General features: G+C 31.1%; 5 protein-coding genes across 7 annotated transcripts in view; 2 read left to right on the plus strand and 3 right to left on the minus strand.

The window, feature by feature from the left end:
- Nucleotides 1–8,711, minus strand: LOC127291004 (bromodomain and WD repeat-containing protein 3). Its single transcript, XM_051319882.1, has 12 exons — nucleotides 8,525–8,711; nucleotides 8,365–8,423; nucleotides 8,260–8,289; nucleotides 7,992–8,051; nucleotides 7,280–7,430; nucleotides 7,091–7,189; nucleotides 3,780–7,011; nucleotides 3,471–3,701; nucleotides 3,209–3,389; nucleotides 2,940–3,123; nucleotides 2,736–2,846; nucleotides 1–2,587 (listed from the first exon to the last, which is right to left on the minus strand). The coding sequence occupies exons 1-12, from the start codon at nucleotides 8,565–8,567 to the stop codon at nucleotides 1,653–1,655; spliced, it is 5,316 nt and encodes a 1,771-aa protein (XP_051175839.1). The 5' UTR covers nucleotides 8,568–8,711; the 3' UTR covers nucleotides 1–1,652.
- The window catches only part of LOC127291026 (39S ribosomal protein L34, mitochondrial), a 456,612-nt gene that overhangs the window by 235,614 nt on the left and 205,600 nt on the right, over nucleotides 1–15,398 (minus strand). The gene's annotated exons all lie outside the window — the stretch shown is intronic.
- On the plus strand, nucleotides 8,424–15,331 carry LOC127291020 (ribosomal large subunit pseudouridine synthase C-like). Of its 2 annotated transcripts, none has more exons than XM_051319906.1 (5): nucleotides 8,424–8,571; nucleotides 13,883–14,096; nucleotides 14,237–14,432; nucleotides 14,499–14,697; nucleotides 14,780–15,331. In XM_051319906.1, exons 2-5 carry the CDS (start codon nucleotides 13,886–13,888, stop codon nucleotides 15,308–15,310), a joined length of 1,137 nt encoding a protein of 378 aa, XP_051175863.1. In that variant the 5' UTR covers nucleotides 8,424–8,571; nucleotides 13,883–13,885; the 3' UTR covers nucleotides 15,311–15,331. The 2 variants fall into 2 exon arrangements, with proteins under 2 accessions (XP_051175863.1, XP_051175862.1); XM_051319905.1 differs by lacking the exon at nucleotides 8,424–8,571 and adding an exon at nucleotides 13,752–13,787.
- On the minus strand, nucleotides 9,428–13,469 carry LOC127291012 (ATP-binding cassette sub-family D member 3). Its single transcript, XM_051319895.1, has 12 exons — nucleotides 13,152–13,469; nucleotides 12,947–12,989; nucleotides 12,570–12,757; nucleotides 12,424–12,493; nucleotides 12,243–12,340; nucleotides 11,816–11,996; nucleotides 11,540–11,752; nucleotides 11,350–11,419; nucleotides 10,777–11,252; nucleotides 10,397–10,696; nucleotides 10,145–10,306; nucleotides 9,428–10,069 (listed from the first exon to the last, which is right to left on the minus strand). The coding sequence occupies exons 1-12, from the start codon at nucleotides 13,265–13,267 to the stop codon at nucleotides 9,992–9,994; spliced, it is 1,995 nt and encodes a 664-aa protein (XP_051175852.1). The 5' UTR covers nucleotides 13,268–13,469; the 3' UTR covers nucleotides 9,428–9,991.
- Nucleotides 15,328–15,398, plus strand: part of LOC127291008 (thrombospondin type-1 domain-containing protein 4) — a 14,683-nt gene continuing 14,612 nt past the window's right edge. For both annotated transcript variants that reach the window (XR_007844523.1, XM_051319889.1), the window contains exon 1: nucleotides 15,328–15,354. The gene's annotated coding sequence lies outside the window, so the exon portion shown is untranslated. The remainder of the gene's footprint in view (nucleotides 15,355–15,398) is intronic.

The following is a 15,398-nucleotide window of genomic DNA, read 5'->3' on the forward strand; positions in this document are numbered from 1 at the left end:
TTAGCAAACAATTTTATAAGAATTTATTAGTATTCGTAATGAAAACTGCACTGTACATAATTTTACCACTGAAAATAAAGAAGTGCATTGTTTTTGTTTTTAAGTATACACGTAATAAAAACTACTTGATGATTATGAAAAGCCATTATTTTATTATTTAATGACTCTCCATTTGATAAATAATCTAAAAACCTAATGGAACATACAAAGAAAATTATATTAATTTATTTAAGGGATTTGCCATTTGAACAATAGGCTAACTATTTTATGTATAAAATTCAGGTAGATGAAAAAATGGGACTGAAAACTCAAGTTAAACTCTTTTTTTATCTCGCAGTTAAATAAGAATAATAAACCCGCTTTAAACGGTGCATATTCACACTTAGCTTTCTTTTTTTTAAAAAAATAATCATTGCTAAGCCATTTTGTTTGTTTATTACATTAATTATTTTAATATAATCTTAATCTAATATCACAATGACTTCAAGACAGTCGAGACGTCCAATAAATGAGACTAACAATTATTTCTCTGTAAACTACTTTGGAAATACAATTATCTTCGCTTTCAGGTTTTACTATACATTTATATAAAAATTACAATGCAATTTTTTTTTAAAAACTATACCAGAGTAACAAAATTTCTTTTTAAATACATTTTTTTCAATTTTTGAAAAGAAAATTGAAATACAAATATCTAATTTCATCTTAATTTTTCTTTTTACTGAGATATGTTGTAAGTTTCAATTCGATTGGAATTAGTTTTTTTTTTCAAATCAATGTCTTTTTCTCGTTCTGACAATTTCGCATAGATTCAATTGTGATAACTTTGAAATATAAATAATTGGTAACGCATAATAATGAAAATTATTCACATAATTAAAATCATTTTACATCTCGATCCTCTCCTCTGGTAAAAACCAATGAAATCTTTTCTTTTTTTTTTGGTACGTTTTACAGAAGAAATTGTATACAAATACAAATGAGAATTTACAAACGTACAAATTTAAAAAAAGAAATGAAAAGAACTTTTGATTAAATAAGAAATTAACAGAATGTTTTTTGTTAATTTCGAAACAAGAATTATTTTTTTTTATAAACATATAAGACAAAACTATCAAGCATTAACTGTTAAGTTTAGAAGAAAAGAAAACCTTTTTATGTCTATAGTTTGGACAGTGTGCATGAAAAATGTTATTCCCTGAAAATTTGTTAAGGACACAAATATTTTCTTCAATCATAAGTGTGTCGATTTGTTGAAAAAAAATTATCAAAATCGCACAATTTTTATTTTTCTTAATTTTAATGGCTTTTTTCAAAAGAATCGCGTATCTTCGTTTTAACGTATTTTATTTAATTAATCGCTTTTCTTTTGTGTTTCAATTAATAATTCTTTTTTTCCCCCTGAAGATTGTTGAAAAATTCATTTTCAATGTCATTGTGCACAACAAATGTAATTCTAAATCCCCTTAATCAGTAATGAATTCACTATTTACAGAATAATTAAATTGTAAAATCTGATCTAATCTTGATCACAAAAACACGAGTAAAAAAGAATGTGAATTCTTAATAACTCGTTTAATTCGTTACTTTTGTCGGTTAAAATTCATCGACTATTTTTTTTAATAGAATATCACTAACTGAAAAAAAGGCCGTTAAGGTGGTTCTAGAAGATAGGCTCTAGCACGAGCAGTCATTTTACGTACACGTCCCCTGCTGCTAATTGTTATACCATTTCTAACTTCTGGCACACTCTCGTCACTTTCTTCCGTGTAACATCTTTTTTTAACATTACGACGATTTCTCACCGGTTCGCCATTACTATCCTCGCTGTCTTCATTGTAATGAGGACGTTTACCACGTCTTCGTGACGATTGTGTTTCATCTTGGCTATCTGAATCATGAGACATTTGAGACCTTGTTTGAGATCGTGTCGATTTTAATGGTGAATCAGTATCCTGACTATCAGAATCTTGAGGATCATTTGATCCATTATTTTGTTCCTCCTCGGCACTTTCACTGATACTATTATCGTTCGATGCACTTTGACTAATATTTTTATTCACAACCTTACAGGCCCTTGAACTTGTTCGACGAATAACTTCATGTTCACTTTCTTCGGACGATTGTGCCACGAAAATTCGTTGATTCAAGGAAAATGTTTCAGTCTCCTCTTCATTGTTTTCTTCTTCTTCCTCTTCTTCTTCTTCATTGTCGTCATCTTCATCCTCATCTTCTTGATCGTCGTCGTCGTCTTCATCGTCAATTAGTCGCTTCTTTTTCGGTTTAATTACCTTTAATCTACTATTTTTTGCTCGATTCTTCTTTGTTTGTTTACCACGACCTCCTGGTTTGTAACTTTCCTCCGAATCACTGTCATTGACATCACTGGCTATTGTCTTCCTTGATCTAGTTCTACGGAAAGGTTCACTATTACTGCTCTCACTTTCCGATACTTCGGAATCACTCATTTCACCATAGTTCAATTTATTTTTCTTTGGCGATGCATTCCTCGGTAACCTGTGTTTTATATTTGATCGAGAAGAAGTGCCAGTACGCTTCACGTGTCCATTTGCTAATCGCGATGGACCTGGAGAAATAATTCAGTTCCAATTAGAATTTTTTTTAAATTAAGCAAAATTATATAATTTTCTTATTTTTAGAACATTAAGATTTTTTATTTTAATATCGTGATTATAAAAAATGGCTAAGTGCAATTAAATTTTTTAGTTTCTTACCTGGACCATCGTTTCGAGTTGAATCGTCGTCATCGTCATCATCATCGTAATCCTCATAATTTACATTATTCCCATCATTTTCATCACTACTATCAGATTCCCTTGACGGTCCTGTGAACAATTAAAGCGACATTTTGAAGTGAAAGAGCGCGTCACAATTGTTTAAATAAATAAATTCAGTAAAAAAAAATTGTTTTTACTCACCAGCTCCATTTGTTAGTCGTTTGCCTCCTTTTGTTATCGCTTTACCCTTTCCTTTTACTTTCGATTTTTCTTTTGGTTTCCTTTTATCGTTTGACATTCGTCTATTTGCCGATTTCCAGCCAGATAAAACTTTGCGCATCAATTCTTCAAACATTGCTGATAATCTTATTGTCATTGTGAATATCTGAAAAAAAACAAATTCATTTTATTGATGTAATAAAAAAATTATAAATTAATATAATTAACACTATTATTATTAATATAATTACCTTTGAACGTTTATTCGTATTATAAGTTCTGCTATTTGTAAAAATTAATCTCACATCTTTGGCAAATTCCGCGGGTGTTTCATAATTTCCACCTGTTAAATCTTCTTTTACTGTTCCTAGATCCATTGGTGTGTCAATAATTTGATAATAATCTCCGTGCTCGAGCCTATCTACAGGTTCCCTACAAAAAAAAAAAAATATATTATTTTCACAATTTTTCAATAATTTCTTTAATTTTCTAAGAAAATTAAAATAATCATACCTAAACGGAATTGAATCTTCACACTGCCAAAGTGTTTCTAATAATTGGCGACAGGCAGTTTTCCAATCTTGAGCAAATGTTTGTGATCTCAGTCGTTTACTCGAAGATGATCTTAATCTACTAGTTGAGGGTTTTTCACTATTTTCTTCTACATCAATATCAGACTCGGATGAATGATACGTATCAACTAATTGATGATAAACTGCTGCAACATCTAATTCTGTGGTATCTCTGCAAAAAAAAGAGAAAAATAAATATTTATCTACAAACAAAAAGAATTACTTAATAATTCATTTTTGGCTAACTTACTTTATAATCTTTAAACAAAGATCAGTGACGATCCTCGCCTGTTTAACAATATGACTGTGTGGCTCATTGAATTCTTCAGCATTCGTTGCCAAATATCTAACATCAAATTGTGCAGAGGTGATTCTTCGATAAAAATGATTTTCAAATCGTGCTTTTATTGTTGACAAATCAATGGGATATTCAACGACAAAAGCGTACGAGGGATAAATATTAAGATCAACAGGAACGACAAATGGTTCGGCAATTGCTAAACTCATAACTTGATCAAGTCCACGTATAATTCGTCGACATGTCGCCTCTCTGTCGCCCATTGGCCATTCCTCGGCCTGTGGTTGATATAAAATTGCTTGAATTTCTTCTGGAAGCACAGGAACAGCACCACCAACAACATCGGGAAGTCTCTCCTCATCAACTGGTTCAAGATCCCAGGGACTCATTTTTTCAATTTCACCATTGTCCCATCTCACGTGGAAGCACATAAAATAAGAATCGGGAAAATTTTCATCGAGCGGCTCCATCGATTGAATTTGTCCCATCCACCAGCCATCGTCAATCATACAACGAAATCTATCGCCCAACGACCATGAACGTGCCAATGCCGTTTCAAATGTTTGTCTAAGTACAAGAAAATCAAGAACATCGGCCATATCGTGATATTTAATGGTAAAATTTTCACCTGTCAAACGACCATCTTCATCCATTATCGCAAGTTTTAAACAACAAAGTCTAGGCGGTCGTATCTCGTATTTAATACCAACAACTTTCACATATTCCATGGCTTTGATGGTCATTTTTGACCATGGCTCACAACGTGGTCCCAATTCGTAGACTTTTTTCTTTTTCACCGCATCAATATAAAATTGATGACCCTGTCGAAAGTAAACAATTTCATCTCCCATTTGTGGATAATAAGGCGCTTTTCTCGGTATCACTTCAGTGAGCCATTCAGTTGGACGATATGCTTCAGGCACTTCATCAAGTCCATTTGGTGCTGGTATAACAACTTTCTTCTTCGGTCGTTGACTTCGTCGTCGATCAGTGTCACTTTGCGGTGTCACTGATCTCTTCTTCACTGGTCTACGTTTACTTCGTTTCGGTGGTTCTAAATTAACTCCATGATCAGCCATCCAATCTGAATATTCACTACTTGGATTCGAACTCGAACTATCCGAACAAATATCAGCGTCATCAGCCGATGAATCATTACTATTAGAACTCGCCGAACTACCACTTGTTGCATTTGCATCGGGATCATCATAATCCTCTTCTTCTTGTTCATCTTCTCTCGCCGCTCTTGTTCTATATCCATGTCTTGTTGCTCGATTTCGTTTATTACGATTCAAACGATTACCAATACCACCTTGCATTTCATTACCAGTTGAAACAATCTTTGGCCTTCGTTGCATTTCTCTTCGCCACGATTCCAATTCCATTTCAGCCATTGCATTTATCTGATTCAATTGAGTTTCAAGAGTAGCTGGATTCAATGGTTTCACTAAAATCGGTTTATTCCAAGGTGTTGTATTATCACGTTGCCAATTACCACTACTTTGTCTCACACCTTCAACATCACCAACTCGTCTCAATCCTGGACGATTACCCCTTGGACTTGATATTTGTCTCAATGGCGCTTCACCTTGATTATCATCACGTTCATTCTCAACATTTTCACCTTCAACATTTATATTCTGCCTCTGTGCAAGTGCCTCGATCAATCTATCAATATTCGAACGTGGTTCATGTGCTGGAAGACCTTCAATAACTTCTTGCATTCCACCAGCTCCCACAGCAATATTAGGCACCAATTGTTCACCACGACAATTTTCCCTACCAGGCACCAATCGTTGTAATGCCGGTGGATACGGATTACCATCAACATCAACCAAAAATGGTGGTGGCATTAAATGCGGCGCCGTTTGTGTCTGCTCATCCAAAACATAATTATTCGAATCTCTTATCAATGGTCGATAGTCCGTATGAAAGAACAATTCTTTTGGTACAATTTTCAATAATTCAACACCGGCACCAAAACCATACATCATCAAATGACCATGTGAATCAGTAGCAGCCAACATTGTTCCATCGGGTGACCATTTTGCATCAAAAACTGCACCATTACCTTGTCCTTGAATGAAATTTTGAAAACATGCTATTGGATCGGATTTCAATACATCCCAAATAATCAACTGTCCATCGTGACCGGCACTTAAAATAATTCTCGGATCAATTGGATGTGATTCAAGAACAAAAACTTCATCCTTATGACCACGTAGAACTTTTACTAATTCCGCCGTTCTTGCATTCCATACCTTTAGTGAACTATCGTTAACAGCTGTTATAACAAACTCATCACTCGAATCCCAATTGACCATAGTAACTTTCGCTTTTTTTGTCGTTTCCTCATCGACTTCTGGCTCGCCTGGTAATTTTGCCGTCATTATAAGACGTTTATGCATCCACTGTTGTTGCTCAAAATGCCAAACATTAGCAGTACCATCTTTTGAACCGGAAATAAATCTTAGACCATGATGATGACACCATTGAATACTATCGACAGTGTCACTGTGTGCTTCAACTTCAAGTACACGTCTTGGACCTTCATCACCAATCATTGCATAAACACGAACATGATGATCAGCCGAACCAGCTGCCATAAATGCACCACCTGCACTAAACGAAGCACAAATCATTTGCGCCTGTCCTGGACGCATTTTCTCATGATATTGTATTGGTTTCGTTTGAAAAACAGCTCTCTCATTTGTTTTCTTCGTATGTGGCCAAAATGCAACAGAACCATCGCTACTTGTTGACACTAAATAATAAATATCATTACTTGATATCGGACAAAATTTCACTGATGTTATCATTCCTGAATGTCCCGATAAAACGGCAACCGGTGACATTGTTTGAAAACACCAAACACGTAATACTTTATCCAAACTTCCGGCTGCCAATAAAGTATTATCAAAATTCACTGCAATATCCATAATTTCAGCTGAAGCACCACGAAAAGTTGCCAATAAACGACCATCGCTTGAACTCCAAACTTTTACAAGTAAATCATCAGCACCGGTTATCACATATTTACCAGTGCGATCATAAAGAACACAATAAACAGCTGACAAATGTCCCAATGTATGACGATATAATTGTAATTTATTGTAAAATGATGGTTGAATCACTTCGTGTCTACTTAATGGTCCAGAATTCTCTCTACCTTGAAGAACTTTAACTGCAGAATAAAAAAAAAAATTACAAAACTAATCTATTTTTCATCTCGATTCTAAAATTTAAAATTATCACCAACTTACCAACATTATGTATCATCGATGAATTCGAAACTCCCATAAAAGTCTTTCCACTTAATCTTCCAGAATAAAGTGAAACTCCACGAGAATTTTGCAACAAATCTAAATTAGAAAGTAACTCATAATTTTCATTGGACAAAAATGTAATTTTAAAAAGGAAAATTAAAATAGAAACAATTTCTATTTTCTTACCTGCTTTTGTGCGTAGAAGCGATTGTTTTCCTGCCCCTAATAAGGAAATAGCTCCAGTTATACAAGGAGGAATTTCCTTCTCCAAAACTGGACCAATTCGAGCACATATTTGCAAAAGATGTTGTGTTCCAATGTGAGAATATTTTTTTTCCTAAAAAGAAAGGAAACAAAAAATTATTCAAACAATTTCTAAATAAATTTTTCCGCCAAAATTTGAAAAACTAAACAAAAATCATATCACAAACTGGACCAATGAATACACTTTTAAGAAATTGTAACCAATTGGAAAACTTGTGTTATTACGCGCAGTATGGCAGTTCTATAAATACGACGCGTAAACATATATTCATTGATCAGCCTGGTCAAAATGGCCGACGGAAAAATATCATTGGATGAAAGAATCAACAGTGGGGAGACTTGTGCAACAGCTATACACACACTGACTTTTTTAGAAGAGGGGGTGTGAGGAGAAAGGAGTGCTAAAGAAGGAAACAAGAGTGGGATTCGGAATGGGGGTTGAAGAGACACGACAAAGGTACTTTATTTACCAGTGAACCAAACCTCCGCAACCATTTATCGACCGATAAGAACTGAATGAAAAGAGCCATAAATAAAATTAAATCCTCAATTAATATTATAAACCCACCTCTAATTCATTAATTTGAAAATTATTTCAATTTTCAACTTCAATAATGGCAAAATTAATACATACCAATTCCTCAAAACTTTGATTATGTAAATTTCCTTCCCAATCGAGTCTTTGGGGTAAAATCTGTGAAAAAAACCAAAAACAAAATTAAAAATAAGAAAAAAATTTTTTTTTTTTCTCAAAAAAAATAGTATCACAATCAATGACGCAATGTCACTAACATTGCAATTCTAATGTTTTGACAAGCAGAAACCACGTGCAAACCATGTGGAGCCACTGGCTATGTACAGTGACCCCCGGCAAAACGTCAACTGCAAAGTTTTAGTCTTACCTTGATCCGCTCCAATTCTCCTTTTAACACCTGGAAAGTGAAAATTTTTGAGGTTAGCTTATGATAAAATTTTCAACTACACAAGACAATTTTATTTCATTATACCTTCGCAGCATCTTGACATGGCCCTGCCGTGAGAAACTTGGCAATCAGGAAGTACAGCTCTGAAAGAAAAGAACGCTTTACAGTTGAGAATCAAGTCACACGCTCACTTAATGTTTTCACAAAAATGATCATTCTATTTTCATCAGACTCCATTGTTTACCTGGCGCTATAACTTCCTCGTTTCTCGACGAACCAGCCTCCATTCTGGTAAGTGTGACCACAATTATTCACTCACGCACGCAAAGAAATATTTATTTTTTCGGATCATTACGATCAGAAACATTTCACATTTCGTTTTGTCTCTCGTAAGATTCACGAGCCGCGTTACACATCTAAACGCTGTGACACACGCCACAAGAAAGTAGTTCCACTTTTGTTCTCTATAGAGAGGGGGAATATGATGACACTACGATGACATTACATGATTACCATACAGTTAGAATAATTGTTACAGGTATCTTAAATTATTTAACAATCAAGCACTAAATTTGATTGATTATTAGCTTAATTAAATTATAGATAGCTTTTTAAATATACTGTATATGTATATTTTAAGGTTATGTATAACGATTCTTTTCTATTGACCAATCATAACATTCTACGAGAAGAATCCGTAACTTCTTATTGGTGGAATAAAGAAATTTTCATTTCCCGCCATATATTACAAAATTTGAATTATGTGTAAATTGCTAAATTAGTAATTATTTATTTAAAAAGCTACTAAATGAAATTGAATTTTTTTTAATAATGGTAATAGGTTTATCATTATTATTAAATAATTTATAACAGTAAAAGTTTTATTGTCCAGCAACCCCATACATATTTATCTATTTCATGAAAAATATTTACAAAAAGTGATCTACAAACAATAAGATGCAATAATGTAAATTTATAATTAACAAAATGAATTTAAAACTATAAAGTGAACTTTTTTTTTCTCTTTAATTAATAAATTTTGAATTCATTCCATTTTAATTAATTATTATCTAGTATAATTTTAAAATTATTTTTGATTCAGTGATTTTGTTCGTGAAAAACATTTTACATAAGGAAATATTCATTAACAATAAAATTATTTTCAAATGTAAAAATCTATAAAGTGTGCAATTAAAATTATCATTGCTCTTTTAATACATAAAAAAACAATAGTTTTTTCTATTGTAATGGTAATTGTTCATTGTTTTATGACGTAAAATTTTACGTACATTTGTTTCACCTATTATTTTTTGTTCAATCAAAATTACATTTAAACATAAACATTGAATTACTTAATATGTAATTATTTAAATGTGCAAAATTTATTAAGTAAAGTTAAATTAAAAATTACTAATATAATATTCAATTAAAAATCTACTTTGGCAAATAAAAAAAGAAATTGAATTTCGTTATAATGAAACTATTTTTCTATTTATAAATTATGTTCTGTATGAAAGTATTAAATAACAAAAAAAAAAACCTTACTTTTGAATACTACGATCTTTAAAAGAGATCATCTCACTTTTCTAAATCGTCTCGACCACATTGATCAAGTAATTCTCTATACAATTTCAACTCGATTGTTTTTATCAAGTATTATGTTTCTTTTCCTAATTTCATAGCCTTGATGCAAGGTTTTTAATCCATTTATTCAAGAACCAAATTCTTGAGTATCTGAGTCAATTGGCTTAAATTCGTAATCACCTCGTCCGTCCATTCTCAAATAGTACTAAAAACAAATTAAAATTATTTTTTATTTACATTAATTGAAAAAAAAATGAGAAAAAAATGGAATAAATTATACCTCATGATGTTTCCAAAGAGATCTTCGATGAGAGACGGTAAAAAGTGTAATATTTTCTTGTTTACAATATGAGTACATAGAATCTTCAACGTCAACACTCACAGCACTTGTGCACTCATCGAGAATTGCAAATTGTGGTTTATGATAAAATAATCTCGCCATCTGCGCAAAAAAAAAAAGAAGATGTAAATGAATTTTTTTTTCTGTCATAAATTAAATGCATCAGCAATTTTGAAATAATATTAAAATTACAGCTATTCGTTGCTTTTCTCCTCCTGATAAAACATCCATCCAATCGGCAACTGTATCCCAACCTTGACCTTGACTATTTGATTGTGTCTCTCGTTCCAAAAGATGACCCAATTGAACTAAATCCAAAAATTTCTTCAAATCCTCATCTTTTGCATTACCACGTCTTATCATTTCCGCTCGTGTATGTGGATAAATAACTTGATCCCTCAATGTTCCCAATGTCATATAAGGCCTTTGTGGAATGTAGAATAATTTTCCACGAGGCGGTTTTGTCACAGTACCACCCCAAACTGGCCAGAGCTGAAAAAATTCATATTACATTAAAAACTAGTAAATAAATAATTAATTAATTTTTTTAATTCAAAAAAAATTATACTTACTTCTCCTAAAACTCGGAAAAGTGAACTCTTTCCACAGCCATTTGGTCCACAAACCAAAACATTCATACCAGATTTAACTTCAAAACTTAATTCCTTAATGAGAATATCGCCATTTGGTGTGACAAGTGGCACACAATCAAATCGAATCATATTGTCTTTTGCTATAATTTTTCCATCACCTGGCCGACCAATTGAATTTGTCGTCAAACCAGCAACCATTGTTCTTTCATATTTACCTACATTTAAATCAGCAAGAACATTTTTAATTTCCGTCACTCTCGCAGTGAATCCCGCCAATCGTGTCATTTCACGTCCAGCCAAAATTAATCGACCAATTGCTTCTGCCAATTTCACTAGCATACGACCATAAGTATAATAATACTTGAATCGATGATCTGGTGTACCAGAAAGAATTGGATGATTTTTCTGTAGGAATGGTATACTAACGGCGTAAAATCCAACAACTGACGCCACATCTAAAATTAAAATTATTTTATATTAAACAATTTTATATATTAAAAATGTTCTTAATTTAAAAGATTTATTGCAAAAGTATTTTTAAATTTTACGCACATTTTCCAACAAAATTATCAACTACACCAATTGCTACCCTGAATTCTAGGAATTTTCGTAAATGCGTTACCTGAGAAAAAAAATTAACAATTTAAATACAAAATTAATACTTACAAGTTAATTAATCGTGTAAAATTGATAATTGCTTTTAATTTAAATAAATGAATTTTAAAATGTAAATCAAACTTACGAGTTTGTGAAAACTAGCAAGAAGTGTTAGTTTTTCACGTGAACTTCCTTGATAGAAAGAAACTTCTTCTGAATTTGTTATTAATCGCGAATGAATGTGTCGATATTCACCCTCAAGACGTTGTTCTTTAACTGTTAATTGTGAAATTGGTTTTCGTAAATGTGTCAAAAAACCTCCAGCAAGTATCAAATACGAAAGCATTATAAGTGGCGTCTAAAAAAAGAAATTATTAGAATTTAGAAATAACTTAAATATTGGTATCGAACTTTAATATACCTGTCCACCAAGAGTTGACGTTAATCTATAAACATAAATAGAGATGTCCAACATTGGTTTCGCAAGATTACTATAGAGATCAGTACAGCTTTCGCAAAATTTATCAACATCAGTTGACAATAATTGATCGGGATTTGCAATTCTCGTATCCAAATTGCTCATTTTGTAATAAGTGAATCCCCTGAAAATTAAATTAACTATTCATTTATGATTCAGCAAGAATGCTTATGCAAAAGGCTATTTTTAATTAAAAATGTAACTTAGGTCCAAACAATTCCATTCACCTTTAACCCGACTTAATAGGTGAATGTTAATCATATGATTATATAAATTTTTCAACGGGTTCATTTTATTATATGAAAAAATAAATCGTGTGAACCCAAATAATATAAATATATAAATAAATGCTTGAATATTAATCACCTACTTAAGATACTGATCGATCATATAGCGACTTATGTTTGTCCTCAAGCGTAATTTCATTTCTCCTATACTGTATTTTAAAACATTATTTACCACTGAAACCTGAAAAAATCCAATGAATGCGTAAATTATAAAACTCACGTGAAATTAAATTATTTTTTTATAAAATATCATTTTCTATTTACCATTGGTAAAATAGCTAAAAATTTTAAAAGTCTCTTCTTGAATAAAGCTGCATTCATATTAACAATAGATCTAAAAAAATTCATTTGTTATTTAAATATAAATAATGATGATGATGGTAAAAATTTTTTTTTTAAAAAAACTATACGTTTCGATTAATGTTCCGGTTTGAATCATCCATAAATCACATATCGATCTAGCAACAAGAGATGCGGCAATAACAAAAATATAAGCCGATTCCACAGAAAAAACTCCAGGTATTCCAATAGAAAGTAATAGACGCAATTGTTTGAAAAAAGCTGCATTGACATGTGCTTTTGGTCCTTTAGGCTTCTCCTAAAAATAAAAAAAAATAAAAAATGTAAATTGTATTAAAATCAATTTAATTTAATTATTATTTCATTAATAGATAAATGTTAGATTAAAATTACATAAAAACATCATCTTATTTAATTTTGTTATTGCATAATTGTCTAATCACAGAAAGATTAATTTTTTTTTTTCATTATATACATATATTTATACCTCTTTGATAACATAGTGAATATCATTACTAGGCCAATTATTCCTGCAATAAAAAGTAATTAAAATTAAATTACAATGATAATAAAGGAAAAAGTGAAGAAAAAAGTGTGCAATAGTGGTTGTGTCATTTAATTGCTTCGTAAGGATTTTAATGACAAGTTTCGTATATGAAAGGAATTTAGAGTGACAGTTGTGAAATACATACTTTGATTTAACGATGCGTTTTTTGCTTCTTGATTTTAAAAACCAAATCAATGCTGAAATAGTTAAAGCACCAGCAGCAGTTCTTTTGTCGATAAATTTACTGAGTGTTGGCGCCATCCTTATTCTTATTGTTCAAAATATACACAGTATATATAAATTTCACCACGTTCTCAACGGGTGAAGTGTTGTGAATCGACTTCGGAGCAAAGAGCACATTAAATATGTGGTGGGGAAAATCCTTTCTCGCGGACGAACGAATCAGCTGGATCGCAAGTCACAGTCACACCATCATCGACAACACGACAACCAACAACCTAACCTTGTTGATTCATTTAATTCAATACCGTAATTATAAATGTATAGTACCCTCATCTTGATTGTTTGCCTTTTGTTTTAAATTTAATTTTGAGAAACAATTGATAATGTGATAATTGATAAACTGTGATAATTTAAAAACTTTAATCAGCTAATAATTTTATTTATAAAAATAAAAATAAACGTTGTATATCGTGTGACTGATTTTTTATTATATTTATACAAATAAAAAAAATGATTTTAAAGTATTTTAAATACACCCGCGGGAATAAGAAACCAATGAGCGCTGTTGTCGAGACGCATGCGTAGTTTGAGATCGCGGGTAAACCTAACCTTTAAATATTTTCAAATAATGAAAGTGTGCTCTTTGTAAATAAATAATAATTGTATATTTTAATAAAGAGACATTAATTACAGAAAATGAAGAATGTATCAAGACTTTTTGCTTTAAATGGAATATTAAACAACAATAATAGATTACTTCATCAACAAACAAGAGATAAAAATTCAGCAAATTATCAAAATTCAAAAAATACTTGGAAGGAAAAACATCCTTATAAACAAATTCACCCTTGGAAATCTGTCAACGAATTTTCTGAATTTCTAGTCCAAAATGTGATTTACAATAAAGGTAAGTTACTTTTTTGTACATATTATTGCAAATTTAAACAATGATTTTTTCTTATATTATAAAATATTAATTTATTATCACTTAGAAACTATATTTTTTAAGGAACGAAAAAAATATATTTCACATTTTACTGTTTATAGATGGCTTGGTTGCTATAAATAAACCATACGGAATTGCTGCGAGAAATCGAGACGACAAGGATAGAAAGTCTCGGTATTTACAAGAGAGTCTTAATAAAATTTCAAATGAAGTTAATTATACATTAACAAATTCCTTACCATACATTGCCAAACACCTTGGCTATGAAAAATTAACACTGGTAAAAGCGCCTGAAAGGTAATAATAATAAATTATTATTATCTTTAACATTTATTTTAATTGTCAAAATATTTTCTCAAATAGATATATGACTGGAGTTACATTGCTTGCTGCTGATAAATCTGTCGAAGATGCAATATTATCAACCGAACATCGAGCACTTACTTTAAAAAAACTTACAAAATCTTATTGGATAGTTACAACTAGACCTTGTGAAGAAACAATTGGAAAAAAGCAGTTAGGATTAAAATTATTAAAAAGTCCTTGTAAAAAATTCGAAAGGGTATAGTAAATCTTAATTATTTAATTCATTATATTCTTTCTTTTAGAATCTTTTATTAATCATTTATTTATTATTTTTCTAGCCTGTATTCGTTGATACGTGGTCTAAAATGGATATAAAAAGACAAGATGTCAAAATGATAGATATCGAACATAAACTATTATCAAATTCAAAAATGAATCTTAGTTCTCTAATTGAAATGAAAGTCACAACAAGAAAGTATCATGCAATAAGATTATTTGCAGCGACAAAATTACATAGTCCAGTACTTGGTGATAATAATCATGGATCGAGAATTCAAAATATCATGGGTACATGGATGACAGTTAATCCATTTCTCGATTCAGTTAGTCAACCACCAATACTTAATGAAAAACTTTTAAAAGCATTAAATTTATCTGAATTAATGCAAAATATTATCCCAGTACATATTCACTTAAGACAAGTTGAATTACTCCACTATTTAAAACGTGGAAAAAGTCTAAATATTCAAGCTCCATTATTTCCTGAATTTTCCTGGACATTTGATACTCTTGGTTTTGAATTATCCAATGAAACTGAATCAAATAATGAAGTAAACGAAGAAGAGAGGCAGTTTGTACAGAATTGTTAATAAATTTTTCAAAAAACAAAATTCCCACGAAATTTGATTGGAAGGTAAATGAATTTTTTTTTTAATTTAAAAAAAATTATGCGCTCAG

The sequence above is a fragment of the Leptopilina boulardi genome, unplaced genomic scaffold, assembly GCF_019393585.1.
Source record: "Leptopilina boulardi isolate dan_hultmark-lab unplaced genomic scaffold, ZJU_Lbou_2.1 LbouV2_123, whole genome shotgun sequence".
Taxonomy (NCBI): domain Eukaryota; kingdom Metazoa; phylum Arthropoda; class Insecta; order Hymenoptera; family Figitidae; genus Leptopilina; species Leptopilina boulardi.